The sequence below is a fragment of the Oncorhynchus kisutch genome, linkage group LG9 (assembly GCF_002021735.2).
Source record: "Oncorhynchus kisutch isolate 150728-3 linkage group LG9, Okis_V2, whole genome shotgun sequence".
Classification (NCBI taxonomy): domain Eukaryota; kingdom Metazoa; phylum Chordata; class Actinopteri; order Salmoniformes; family Salmonidae; genus Oncorhynchus; species Oncorhynchus kisutch.
Genome location: NC_034182.2, coordinates 15,289,099 through 15,303,943, shown reverse-complemented (window position 1 = coordinate 15,303,943; position 14,845 = coordinate 15,289,099). Strand labels below are relative to the sequence as shown.

Sequence of the window (14,845 nt, the reverse complement as noted above, 5' to 3'; positions counted from 1 at the left end):
TTTTATTTGGGCAACACCCCGGAAAGACACGATCGGTTGTGAGTGACATATTAAAATGAGGTCCTACTGTACGTATTACTGTACATACTGTATCGTGACTATTTGCCCAGCATCTGTGTATAGTACACTTAATAAACTAATGTCATAATTGAAACAATAATAATGTTATTTTGTTATAGAGTGTTATAACATGGTTATTACCAACGTCTCTCTCATATCTGAGAGGGACATAGTAGCTACGTCATTTACGTCATTTATTTGACGTCTGTTGGCTTGGCTCCAGCATCTTTGTGTCACGCGCTGTACCTGTCAACTCAACTGAAGCATCATTATAATCGGCTACTTCATGAGAAAGTTTCACTAGTAGCTAGCTAGCTATGTTTCATAAAAACTCAACAACGGTCACCTCTTTTATACTGCTAGATAACATTTCAAAAGTGCTGATAAAATACATGGCCTAATAGAGTTCATTCTTTCTGTCTGATTTTACTGGACAAAATGAATTGGGTCGGTGGTTCAAGGTAAGTTTGACAGCTAGCTAGCTAACGTTAGCTTGCTAAACTAACGTTAGCACTTTTACATATGTGCTTTTTGACAGTGGGTGGAACGAGTTTTAGAAAACCTTGTTAGAAAATATTCAACATTAACTTTCTCTTTCTTTGACAAATAACATTAGAACAGTAACATAACTGTTACTATTTAACAAAAGTATTCTACTGACCCCCTTTAAAAAAACATTAATATTGACCCCCTTTTAAATAGCAATTTTAACTTGATTTTCCATTATAAATATTCAGGAACCGGTTTATGATGAGAAATGACATGAAAAAGCAGAGGGTAAGTTAAATCCACAGTGGCCTTAAATAAGGTCCCATATTGTATACATTATAATACAGTATACACTACCTTTCAAAAGTTTAGAGTCACTTAGAAACAGACGCCTCTCAAGTTGTCAACTGGCAGCTTCATTAAATAGTAACTTACTCGCAAATTACCAGCGTGAAGAGGTGACTCCAGGATGCTGGCCTTCTAGGCAGAGTTCCTCAGTCCAGTGTCTGTGTTCTTTTGCCCATCTTAATCTTTTATTTTTATTGGCCAGTCTGATATATGGCTTTTTCTTTGCAACTCTGCCTAGAAGGCCAGCATCCCAGAGTCGCCTCTTCACTGTTGACGTTGAGACTGGTGTTTTATGGGTGCCATTTAATGAAGCTGCCAGTTGAGGACTTGTGAGCTGTCTGTTTCTCAAACTAGACACTCTAATCTACTTGTCCTCTTGCTCAGTTGTGCACCGGGGCCTCCCACTCCTCTTTCTATTCTGGTTAGGGCCAGTTTGCGCTGTTCTGTGAAGGGAGTAGTACACAGCGTTGTACGAGATCTTCAGTTTCTTGGCAATTTCTCACATGGAATAGCCTTCATTTCTCAGAACAAGAGTAGACTGATGAGTTTCAGAATAAAGTTATTTGTTTCTGGACATTTTGAGCCTGTAATCGAACCCACAAATGCTGATGCTCCAGATATTAAACTAGTCTAAAGAAGGCCAGTTTTATTGCTTCTTTAATGAGCACAACAGTTTTCAGCTGTGCTAACATAATTGCAAAATGGTTTTCTACTGATCAATTGGCCTTTTAAAAGGATAAACTTGGATTAGCTAACACAACGTGCCATTGGAACACAGGAGTGATGGTTGCTGATAATGGGCCTCTATATGCCTATGTAGATATTCCATAAAAAATCTGCCGTTTCCAGCTACAATAGTCATTTACAACATTAACAATGTCTACACTGTATTTCTGATCAATTAGATGTTATTTTAATGGACAAAAAATTTGCTTTTCTTTCAAAAACAAGGACATTTCTAAGTGACCCCAAACTTTTGAACGGTAGTGTATGTGACATGATAATACATATGCCAACATTTTATCAGGAATTCTTTGAAAAGAAAAAAATGCAGAGAAAGATGAAAACCTTAGGAATACCAACCTCTCCTAAAGGAGCCAGTTCTGGAAGTATGGACCTAGTGACTTTATTCATAGTAAACCAGATTGCTGCAAAGAAAGAAAACAATGGTGAGTTCAGAAAGGAATCTATAGATTATGGATAAATGCTAATAACATTGAAAAAGGATCCCACGCACCCACAACAATAACTTTGTTTGTTCCAGATCAGCCAAAGATAACTCACATCACTGATGATAAAGGAGGACCCAAGTCGATGAGGGAGGGGCCCCTGGAGTTACCCATGAGCCCTTGCTCCCCATCACGGCTTTCCCTTGTGGAGAGCCAGCCTTTGTACAGGTATCGGTTATATATATCAAATCAAATGTATTTATAAAGCCCTTCTTACATCAGCTGATATTTTAAAGTGCTATACAGAAACCCAGCCTAAAACCCCAAACAGCAAGCAATGCAGGTGTAGAAGCACGTGGCTAGGAAAAACTCCCTAGAAAGGCCAGAACCTAGGAAGAAACCTAGAGAGGAACCAGGCTATGAGGGGTGGCCAGTCCTCTTCTGGCTGTGCCGGGTGGAGATTATAACAGAACATGGCCAAGATGTTCAAATGTTCATAGATGACCAGCAACAGGTCAGCACCTCAGGTGTAAATGTCAGTTGGCTTTTCATAGCCGATCATTCAGAATATCTCTACCGCTTCTGCTGTCTCTAGAGAGTTGAAAACAGCAGGTCTGGGACAAGGTAGCATGTCCGGTGAAGAGGTCAAGGTTCAATAGCCGCAGGCAGAACAATTGAAACTGGAGTAGCAGCACGACCAGGTGGACTGGGGACAGCAAGGAGTCATCAGGCCAGGTAGTCCTGAGGCATGGTCCTAGGGCTCAGGTCATGAGAGAGAGAGAGACAGAGAGAAAAAGAGAATTAGAGAGAGCATACTTAAATTCACACAGGACACCAGATAAGACAGAAGAAATACTCCAGATATAACAGACTGACCTAACCCCCCGACACATAAACTACTGCAGCATATATACTGGAGGCTAAGACAGGAGGGGTCGGGAGACACTGTGACCCCATCCAACGATACCCCCGGACACGTCAAGCAATTATAGAATCATTTTAGGAGGAAAAGTAAAACAGTTACTCATCTTTAATGACATTCAAGTATTTGTAGTAACGGTAGTGTACTACTCATGTATTTTAGTGTCCAGACTGCTAGAAAGAGAAAGCACTGCATTCCTAATGGATTCAAGTGTAGACAGGTCAGTCGGCATTTACTCACACTGATTCATCTTTTCTGACAACACAAATACATCACCTTACTTCACTAGTACTCTTTTGATCATATTTCTGAAAATACAGATACAGTAAGCTTTATGGAAATGTTGACTCAACCTTGTGACATTGGGCTGGTTCATTGGTTGTTGCTCTCAGCTCTCACCAGTGCTGGAGTCGAACATGTCAGACACCAGTACGTCAGACTACCAGCAACGCATCCAGGAAACCCTGAGCCCCTTCTGCTCGGCATCGTCGTCAGTCTCCTCCTCAGGGGCAGGCCTGTTCTCCCTCCAGCACATAGCACAGGTCCAGCCACAGCTACACTGCTCCCCTAGAACCCCATGGGATACCTCCACCTCAGAGCAACTACAGGTATTCATTCAAATACAGTCATAGTAACAGTATTCCTTCATTTGGAATGGATTTAAATCCACCTCTACCCCACAAACACATGAAACAAAGACAAATGAATGTGCATTCATTCCACTGTACTAAAAGTTTTGTAAAGTAAAGAAAAAAATAACTGAAACCTAATGGATATTTGATTTTGTAGTTTAGACCTTTCTCTCAGCCAGGAGGGAGGAGAGAGTGTTCCCCGTGGGCCACAGGACCAAGTGGACCCAAACAGCAGCTGAACATGACCCCCACTGTGTCCAGAGTACTGTTTGGAGGCACAGAGCCTGAGTGAGTACTGAACTGAAATATCAAAGATGTGTTTCTACCTGATATGCAGGAAATGTTGATTTTCTTTATCCATCTTCTGTTCATACATTATTGAGATTGACAACCCCCCCTTAACTGATATTATTTTTATCCTGATTTCCATTGCTGTATTGATTACATCTGTGAAGACAGATGTATTAGTTGATATTTCCATAACTTGTGCACTGACGAATGGGGTATGCATCTGCCTACCCAGTAGCACAGACACCAGAGACCATGTCATGCACGCAGTGGGGTTCTCTATCAACCAATCGGAGGGAAAAGACCACACCTTGGAGTTCTCTCTCAAAGATCAGACAATGAAGTTCTCTCTCAACCAAATGGAGAGTGAAGAGCAACACGAGAAAGCACTCTTCAGGGCCTGCAGTAATGAGGAATATGGAAGTGAAGGTACTGTTGCATTCCAAAAGGCACCCTATGCCCTATATAATATAGTGCACTACTTTTGGACAGGGCCCATAGGGCTCTGGTCAGAAGTATAGCACTGTAGGTAATAGGGTTCCATTTGCTACGCATACATGTGTAGTGTGCATTATGTAGGCTATTAATCATGTCCCTTCACTAAAACTATGATACATGTTTTTGCATAAAGTTTGCCAATCTCTCTTTATTGACACCCGTCAAATGTTTGGGCATACCTACTCATTCCAGGGTTTTTCTTTATTTGTACTATTTTCTACGTTGTAGAATAACGCAAAGATATCAAAACTATGAAATAACACATATGGAGTCATGTAGTAACCAAAAAAGTGTTAAACATATCAAAATATATTTTATATTTAAGATTCTTCGAAGTAGCCACCCTTTGCCTTGATGACAGCTTTGCAAACTCTTGGCATTCTCTCAACCAGCTTCATGGGGTAGTCAGTTGGAATGCATTTCAATTAACGGGTGTGCCCTGTGAAAAGTTCATTTGTGGAATTTCTTTCCTTAATGCTTTTGAGCCAAACAGTTGTGGTGTGACAAGGTGGGGGGAGTACAGAAGATTGCCCTATTTGGTAAAAGACTAAGTCCATATTATGGCAAGAACAGCTCAAATAAGCAACAAGAAACAACAGTTCATCATTACTTTAAGACATGAAAGTCAGTCAATCCATAACATTTCAAGAACTTTTAAAGTTTCTTCAAGTGCAGTCGCAAAAACCATCAAGAGCTATGATGAAACTGGCTCTCATGAAGACCGCCACAGGAAAGGAAGACATGGAGTTCTCAACTGTTGATGATCAAGTTCATTAGTTACCAGCCTCAGAAATTGCAGGCCAAATAAATCCTTCACAGAGTTCAAGTAACAGACAAATCTCAACATCAACTGTTCAGTGGAAACTGCGTGAATCCGGCCTTCATGGTTGAATTGCTGCAAAGAAACCACTACTAAAGGAAACCAATAATAAGAAGAGACTTGCTTGGGCCACGAAACATGAGCAATGGACATTAGACCGGTGAAAATCTGTCCTTTGATCTGATGAGTCCAAAGTTGAGATTTTTGGTTCCAACTGCCGTGTCGCAGAGTAGGTGAATGGATGATCTCTGCATTGCATTATTGACTGTATGTTTGTTTTTACTCCATGTGTAACTCTGTGTCGTTTTATCTGTCGAACTGCTTTGCTTTATCTTGGCCAGGTCGCAATTGTAAATGAGAACTTGTTCTCAACTTGCCTACCTGGTTAAATAAAGGTAAAATAAATAAAATAAATAAAAAATGTGTGGTTCCCACCGTGAAGCATGGAGAAGGAGGTGTGATGTTGTGGGGGTGATTTGCTGGTGACACTGTCTGTGATTTATTTAGAATTCAAGGCACACTTAACCAGCATGGCTACCACAGCATTCTGCAGCAATACGCCATCCCATCTGGTTTGCACTTAGTGGGACTATCATTTGTTTTTCAACAGGACAATGACCCAACACACCTCCAGGCTGTGTAAGGGCTATTTCACCAAGAATGGGAGTGATGGAGTGCTGCATCAGATGACCTGGCCTCCACAATCACCCGACCTGAACCCAATTGAGATGGTTTGGGATGAGTTGGACCACAGAGTGAAGGGAAAGCAGCCAACAAGTGCTCAGCATATGTGGGAACTCCTTCAAGACTGTTGGAAAAGCATTCCAGGTTGTCACTTCTAATCCCGCTCCTCCCCTCCATCATTCGACGTCGCCGGTTTACTAACCACCGGTCCTGGCACTCATCATTACGTGCACCTGGCATTCATCATTACGCGTACCTGCTCTTCATCATGAGGCACACCTGGACTCAATCACTTCTCTGATTACCTCCCCTATATCTGTTACTCCCTTAGTTCCATTCCCAAGGCAGTATTGACTATGTGTTTCATGTCTGTACGCTACTCGTGTTTCTTGTTTTGCTCCATGTTCCGTTTATTATTAAACTCACCACCTGCACTTGCTTCCCGAATCCCAGCATCCACGTTACAGAATACTGCCTCACCAAATGGAAGCAGCAGGAAATCAGAGCATCTCCCAGACGGTCGACGAACAGGGATACTTACTTCGTAAACACCACGACCAGCTGGCGCAACTGGGGACGGCTATGGAAGAGGTTCTTTGCAGTCTTCAACGTCTCGAACATGCCCGAGAGGCGTTGCCTTCCACTAGCAGAGGATACTCTTCCACCAGTCGACCCAGCGAGCCAGCACATCAGTCCATTCAGCTGTCCGCCCAGGTCAGCGATGCCCGTTTGTCCCTCCCGGATAAATATGACGGAACCCCATCTAAATGCTGTGGCTTCCTACTCCAGTGCTCCCTCTATTTTGCGTATCAGACGGGAGCCCCCACCACAGAGAGGTCCAAGGTTGCCACGGTTATTTCTCTGCTGACTGGGCGGGCGTTGGAGCGGGCTACGGCCGTCTGGGAGAGAGGAGGAGCTGGCTTCGTAGGGCAGAGAGGGGGGTGAGCGCCTTCTCCAACTTTGGCAAGATGACCAGACCGCTACCGGTTACCGGCTCACCTTTCGGACAGTAGCAGCATCCAGTGGATGGAATGAGCAGGCACTCCAATCCGTACACTATTCCAAAGAGGACTGCGCGAGGAGGTCCAAACGGAACTGGCATGTTGTGACGACAGCCTATCCTTGGACACACTCATCTAATTCGGGAGCCTCGGTACCCACATCGCTTCTCTCCTTCCCTCAGTGAACACTCTGTAGCAGAGCCTGAACCTATGGAGGTAGCGGTCACACACCTCCCCGCGGCAGAGCGACGCAGACGGAGACAGCTGTGGCTCTGTCTCTATTGTGGTCAAGGGCGGCACCAGCTTCAGTAGTGTCCGGTACGTCCCAACTCGGGATCCACAAGCCCAGAGGGACGGTCACGTGATCTTCCACCTCCTGGGGCAGGTGTGAGTATCCCATCTTCACCCGTTTCTGCTAAACCCTTTTAGTGTCGATCACACTAGCTAACTGTCCCTCTTGTACTGTTTCTACAACGCTAGTGGATTCCGGTGCCGCGGGGAATTGACCAGATCCTTGCCTCCTCTCTGAACATCTCCTCACCGTTTCCAGTTCAAGCTCTTGATAAATCGGCCACTAGAATCTGGAACCATCACACACATCACTCTCACCGTGGAGTCCATTCAACAGGAAAACATCCCTTTCTTCATCACTAGTGCACCAGCTCACAAGATCATCCTCGACCTCCCATGTCTCCAACGCCATAACCCCACCATCTCATGGTCAAGGATGAGAATCACGGACTGGTCACCCGAATGCTGGAGGACCTGTTTTCCTGTTGCCTCTCGTGTCGTAGCCCCTGTGGTCTGTGACGTAGATGTGGACATTCGCCAGGCTTTGGTGAGGGAACCCGCTCCCACTACCTGTCCTCCTGAGCGCATCTACATTCCCATGGGGATAAGGGAGCGAATGATGACCTGGGCACACACAGCTGTCGTCGCTGGACATCTTTAATCACCCGTACAAAAAAAAAGTATTGGTGGCCCACCTTGGCGCAGGACATTACTCGCTACATCAACTACTGTTCTGTGTGTGCCCAAAGTAAGTCTCACGGCACTCTCCAGCAGGGAAGCTCCTTCCCATTCCCGTGCCTCAGCGTCCCTGGTCTCATCTATCCATTGACTTTGTTATCGATCTCCCGTCCTCTGACGGTTTCACCACCCTTCTGGTGATTGTGGACAGATTTTCTAAATCATGCCAGTTTATTCCTGTCTCTGGTCTCCCTTCCTTAATGGCCTTCACGGAGGACATTGTCTCTGTCCGTGGCCCCCAATTCATGTCACAGGTATGGAGGGCTTTCATGGAGAATCTGGGGGTCACGGTCAGCCTCACTTCTAGGTACCGGCCTCAGTCCAACGGTCAGGTGGAGAGGATGAACCAGAAGCTGGGGAGGTTCCTGATGAGTCACTGCCAGGACCGGCAGGGGAAGTGGGCCGATTCCTTCCCTGGGTGGAATATCCACAGAATTCATTACGTCACTCCTCCACTGGGCTTACTCACTGGCTCCATGGACTCCGAGCCATACCAAGGCCCCTGCTGTGGACGAATGATTCCGGCGCACAGAGGAGGTTTGGAGTGATGCTCATGTGAGGAACCAGCATGTCGTCAATCGCCAGAAGGAGCAGGCGGATCGCCACCTCAGTGTGGCGCCCATGTTCCATCCTGGTGATCGTCTGGCTTTCCACCAGGAACCACCCACTCAGCCTGCCCTGTAAGAAGCTGAGTCCCCGGTTTGTGGGGCCGTCCAAAGTTCTCCAGAGGGTTAACGAGGTGACTTATAGGTTACAGCTTCCCAGTGATTACCGTATCTCACCTTCATTTCATGTCTCCCTTCTGGTGGTTCCTGGTCCCCTGGCTGATGCTGTCCCCCACAACACCCACCCACCCCCCTGGACGTCGAGGGAGGTCCCGCCTATGCCGTCAGATCCCTACTGGACTCCCGACATCTTGGGGGTCGGCACATGCACTTGCTTCCCGACTCCCAGCGTCCACATTACACAGGGGGAAGCTGGTTGAGAGAATGCCAAGAGTGTGCAAAGCTGTCAGCAAGGCAAAGGGTGGCTACTTTGAAGAATCTCAAATATAAAATATATTTGGATTTGTTTAACACTTTTTTGGTTACTACATGATTCCATATATGTTATTTCAATGTAGAAAATAGTGAAAATAAAGAAAAACCCTTGAATGAGTAGGTGTGTCCAAACTTTTGATTGGTACTGTATGTATGTCAATTCATCCCAGCAGCTAATTTTAAGAAGGGGATGTCTAAGATATATCTCAAGGAGGAAGTACCAACGTCTTCCAGAGATGTGAATGAATCACAGAGCCAAGACCCTGAACCTGATTTTCTGACTCAGGTAATTGCAGGCAGCAGCATTACATCAGGTGTCTAATGCCACCTAGTGGCAGAATTTGAATAATTTCAGAGCTAAACAATGATGACGATAAAATACAGTACCATTTAGCAGACAGTTTTTCTAAAGCTACTACAGTCATGCGTGCAAACATTTTACGTACTGGTGGTCTCGGAAATCGAGCCCACTATCCTGGCGTTGCAAGTACCATGGTCTACCAACTGAGCCACTGAGGACCTGATGAGAGAATGATAGTAGGTAAAGGTAAGGGGAAATGTGTTCATACAGTCAAGGCTAGCCTGTTTCATTGTTACGCCTGTATTCCAACAGGTTTCTAACTGCACTGATGTCAGCTCATGTAAGTTTCCACAGTATATTCAAAATCATCTGCTGTTCACCATCTGTCTGACACTGATGGCTTGACTCCCAAATGGCACCCTACTCCCTATATAGTGCCAAATGAGGAATTTAATGAGGAATAATAGGGTGTCATTTGGGACGCAACCTGGTAGAGACTTACTTGCAGATCTGTCTTCAGCTTGTCCTGGAAACACTCATCATGGTCCTAAGGAATTCTGCGAATCATCGCCCAGTTACTCTCCAAGAGGAGGTTACTTTAGTTCAGACTCTGATGATGACGTAAGTAAACAACAAATAATACTGTTTACATCTGCTTTGGTTAATATACTGTAAGGGGATGCTTTGATTTTCCATAGATCCCATAGGCCTACCATTACTGACTTGGTAACACTTTACATTTAGTTGATCTTATAAGTTTGCATAATTACTGTTTATAACATGTTGTTACATAGTAACTGCTTTGCATTTACATGGTAATATCAACATATGTCTTAGCCTGAGTCCCAGATCTGTTTGTGCTGTCTTGTCAACTCCATTGCTGTCACGTAGCATGACAATGACAGCAATGGAGTTGACAAGACAGCACATACAGATCTGGGACTTAGGCTGCATATTTTCATACTAATCTTTAAATGTCATATCAGGAGGTGGAGGATTTTCACCAGTGTCACCAGGGTGGATCCTCACAGTCACACACAGTGAGGTCCTGTAGTGAAGAGTTCCCTATCCTCAGCCAAGGCTCATCACATTGGAACACACAACAACTGGGTCACCCTCAGTCTCAACCCAGACCTTACACCCCACCCACTAGGCCTCAATGCACAGGGAACTGTGGAAACGACCAGAGAGCTTTGGAGAGCTCCGGCTACACTGAGAGACGGTCAGGCTGTGCAGTTACAGATGACAGTAACGGCCAGGTTAGGGTTATAAGTGATCAGTATGTCCCATCTTGTCCTCTGTCTGAATCACAGTGCTCTGAGATTCACCAACAAAAGATGGAAGCCACCGGAACACGAGAAACACAAACACGAGAAATGGGAACACAGACTGTCACCACCATCACCTCGAAATGTCCAACATCGGACGTTTCAACTCAGTGCAGTTTTGGACTGGAGTGTAAAGAGAACAACCTCATGGACTCTGAATCCCACAAGTCTGCTTACAATGTAATACTGACCCCAACTACCAGAGGGCAGGCAAGTCACAGAGATGAGTCTATGAGACAACAGACACACAGAGCATTATCAGACAGATCCAGGAAGGAGGGAGAAGAGCAAACGCCATGGAGAAAATCAACAGCCAGAGAGCTCAAGGCTGGAACTGGGCACCATCCATCAATCATCCCTTCTAACAAGTGTCTTAACACTAACACTGAGAGTAGAGTGTTTATTCAGAGACCCACTACCTCTATACTAGACGTTCTCACCACCAATGATGTAAAAGGTATAAATAGCAAATGTTTTTAAATGTAATTAACAAATCAGTGTAGCCGATATAGACATATCTATGGCAGATGATTTCCAAATCAATGCAAACAACTTCATATGTGGTGTAATTTGTCATAGATAATCGATTGAATGTAAAGCTAGTGAATGCATGTAACAAGCACACGTTATACTGCAATTATATTTACTCTGATCTGTATATTTATTTTATTTATCTGTTATTTTACCAGGTAAGTTGACTGAGAAGACATTCTTATTTAAATCAACGACCTGGGGAATAGTTACAGGGGAGAGGAGGGGGATGAATGAGCCAATCGTAAACTGGGTATTATTAGGTGGCCGTGATGGTTTGAGGGCCAGATTGGGAATTTAGCCAGGACACCGGGGTTAACACCCCTACTCTTACGATGAGTGCCATGGGATCAGAGTCAGGACACCCGTTTAACGTCCCATCCGAAAGACGGCACCCTACACAGGGCAGTGTCCCCAATATGTTGACATTCTTCCATACAGTTTATTGCAGTTATTTTCTTACGGACCGAGATTCATAATGGTGTTATTTTTTTGTATTTTCAGTAGTATTTTGAAAATGGATGTTGCTCCCTGTTGATGTTTTTCTCTCTTCCATCCAGACTTGAGAGATGAGCAGCTGCAGCATAGAGGACAGGAAGATGAAAGAGAGGTCCTGAAACCTGTTGAGAATGTTCCTCTTAGAGAAGACCTTCCAGATGACAAAGAGGAGAAACGGAGAGGGAGTGCAGAGGAGAGGGAGGAGGTCACTGCTGAGAGCGGAGTTAACAGGCTTTCAGAGGAGGTTGAGACACTTCAGGAAATAGCAGACATTCTGCTCATGCTGAAGCAGAGGAAAAAAGATTAGAGGTGGGAAGGACAGGAGAGTATCCCTTTAAGAGTTGTGAACAATACTATCAACTACATCCCATTACCACAGAATCTGTTTCTGCATATTTAAAGGTTTATAACAATGCCCTTGGGATTCTACATTAAAACGAAAGCCAGACATTTCAAGATAATTAGTTTATTTTTTCCCAATACATATTTAAGTGTTCTAGATTCTCATGAATATATTTACTTTGATAGAATATAAATTCTAGCAAAACATTTACAGCAACAATAATCAAATGTATACTATACAGCACTGGATGCATTTAAAAAAAATCTTCACTAGTTCTTCATAATCTAGAATAGAAACAATGCATTTAATTTGTTTTCACATAGAAACAATTGCACCCGTTCACCATAAACACATTGGATGTCCTCATTTAGGAGTTAAAGCAAAGAAGGCAATATAATAATAACACAATGGGTTGTCAAGGGGTTGTTGAGCATTTTTCATAAAATCACAAAACATCAAATAACTTGTTTGACACTATCTCAAGTTTGTTACATGATGGCAATGTTGTCACCTTTGTGAAGGGGGTGTGCAATAAAGTGTTTTCTCTCTATAAAACAAACTGTGATAATAATTAAAAAGACATATCTTCCAGTGAACCTCCAGTTTAGACTACCTCTAGTATCCTCTCTTTTCTAATCACATTTCTAATCAAATACTCAAATATTGATAATAAATACTCAATAATCCAGTATTGACACTGATGTTCCAATGAACTGTGATCCTTTGAAATGCTGTCATTTCATTTCAGTCTAGAGAAAATCCTATTTGAATTCCCAATAGTAGCTATCTATCTTGTTTTGACACAGACATATTCTCAGCGACATTATGTTGACCACTTTCAACCAGTCTGCTACACTCAAATCTATGTGTACTCAAGTACTCAACTAAAAAGGTGTCACCTTACATAGTTTTACAATATATTAAACAACATTAGCAAGTACAATACAGTACTCCTCGACCCTTTAGAACACGAGAACCCCAGCTCTTTCACGTGAAGAGTATGCATTGCAATTTGTACATAAGGCTGTGGAGGAAGACAACGTAAAATGGAGACAAAATAAGACATTCTTTCTGACATTGTTTTCCCAAAGAACAACTGTGTGTGACATTAACTGACTAAACTGTCCATTTCAATGCATGGCTATTCCCTCAGTGACTGAGGTACAACAATGAATAGTCTAGTCTACATCGATTAATAAAAACATTTGCAACTTCTGAAAGGCTATCATCACGCTGGCTGGCCATATAGTCAACTCCTTCATACATTTCACTTCAGTACAGGCACCGACATCATGGGTAAAATACATTAGAATAAATAACATAATAATCCATAGGTTTACTAATGAGAAAACAGAGACGGGTCATGTGCTACTGTAGCTTATCAACCAACATGATAAAACAAATAGCAAAGCAAGACTGAACATCATCATAGACAGAGAACAGGTTAAGTCCCAAATGGCATGCTATTCCCTTTATACTGCACTACTTTTGACCAAGGCCCATAGGGCTCTGGTTAAAAGTAGTGCACTAGGAATAGGGTGCCGTTTGGGATGCAAAGCCCAGGTGTACTACTAGTGTCTGACACCCCATTTGTGATGCTACAGACAAGCTGAGACAATATTGTTCTGAGTTGTGTTTCATATAGAAAGGCATACTGGTATCAACACTATATTACAATCCCTCTCTCTGATTTTAAAACTTGTAATATCATGGCCATTTTAGTGGACGTTTGGACTCCTACAATAAAGGTTTTGTTGTGAAGAGGTTTTTATCTCTAATCATAGGGTTTTTTATGTGAGGGAAAAGGCAAAATTTTGTTAATTGTTGGTCTGCCTCATATATGGAAATTCATAATAATGCGACATATGAACAGTAAAATGGATGTCTAAATGCTGAGGATAAATTTGAATGTAATGTATGCTTAATACTATTTACATGATGGTTTATAAATCAAAAAGAAGATTCTTATCAAACTATAGAAGTAACTACAACATTACATTGGCAAAATGAAATGTGTAAGTAACTTGTGTTATAAATAGCTACCCTGTGTGTGAAAAAGATGGAGCAATGTAGCCTATGTGACTGTGAGGCAAACTAGAGAACAGGACTCGGAGAGGTTGTAGATCAGGGGCTGTATGTATCAAGCTTCCTGTCCATGTAATATTATTAATTATGATAAAACGCCAAACTAATCCTAAATCAACACTCCTACTCCAAAACACTTGATACATACTTTCTGAGTTGAGAGAACAGGGACAAAATCCAAGGCCAAAGTTACAAACTAGACTGGAACCAGATCTGTGTGCTCTTGCCAACTCCATGGCTGTCATCATCAAGCCATTATTTGGCATGACAATGAGTTGGCATGAAAGCACAAACTGACTGGCACTCAGGCTAGGGCTAATCCACGTCGGAGGCATCGTTATCAGAGAGGTGGTAGTTGCTCCCCTTCACCCTGATGTACTCCACCTGCCGGTCCTCATCAGAGTCTGTGGTCCCGCAGGAGCACAGCTGGTTGTCGAACAGGGACTCAATCTCCTCCAGTCTCCGGCTCTTTGTTTCAGGCAGACAGCCGTAGATGAAGAAGAAACCAAGCAGAGCCAGGCTGGAGTAAAGGAAAAACGCTCCTGGGAAATAACAATAACAACAACTACACAATCAACAACACATTATCTGTCAGTCATTAATAGGGCCTACAGTTTTTCCCTGACTACCGTACGTGACTTGACCAAGAAGGGCCCAGAGGTTTTCCTGTGCTGACAGCAGAGATCAGTTCTAGTCTGCAACAGTACAATTCTGTCAAACGCTATCCAGTATCTACTGCACATTATTAAATGACAGCAAGTAATCAAACATGATGAAAC

At 43.3% G+C, this 14,845-nt stretch overlaps 2 protein-coding genes across 5 annotated transcripts in view; one reads left to right on the top strand and one right to left on the bottom strand.

The window, feature by feature from the left end:
• redic1 (regulator of DNA class I crossover intermediates 1) lies at positions 1-13,196 on the top strand. 4 transcript variants are annotated; one of them, XM_031832013.1, is made up of 13 exons: positions 1-521; positions 798-837; positions 1,925-2,066; positions 2,162-2,294; positions 3,151-3,208; positions 3,381-3,596; positions 3,778-3,908; positions 4,147-4,337; positions 9,154-9,266; positions 9,594-9,621; positions 9,802-9,902; positions 10,268-11,066; positions 11,701-13,196. In XM_031832013.1, exons 1-13 carry the CDS (start codon positions 499-501, stop codon positions 11,943-11,945), a joined length of 2,220 nt encoding a protein of 739 aa, XP_031687873.1. In that variant the 5' UTR covers positions 1-498; the 3' UTR covers positions 11,946-13,196. The 4 variants fall into 4 exon arrangements, with proteins under 4 accessions (XP_031687873.1, XP_020346788.1, XP_020346789.1 ...); XM_020491199.2 differs by having other exon boundaries at positions 9,151-9,266; positions 11,701-12,097; XM_020491200.2 differs by having other exon boundaries at positions 4,144-4,337; positions 11,701-12,097.
• The window catches only part of LOC109896407 (proton myo-inositol cotransporter), a 60,672-nt gene continuing 57,915 nt past the window's right edge, over positions 12,089-14,845 (bottom strand). The window contains exon 10 of the mRNA XM_020490662.2: positions 12,089-14,608. Coding sequence (XP_020346251.1) covers positions 14,382-14,608 — 227 coding nt within the window. The 3' untranslated portion in view covers positions 12,089-14,381. The remainder of the gene's footprint in view (positions 14,609-14,845) is intronic.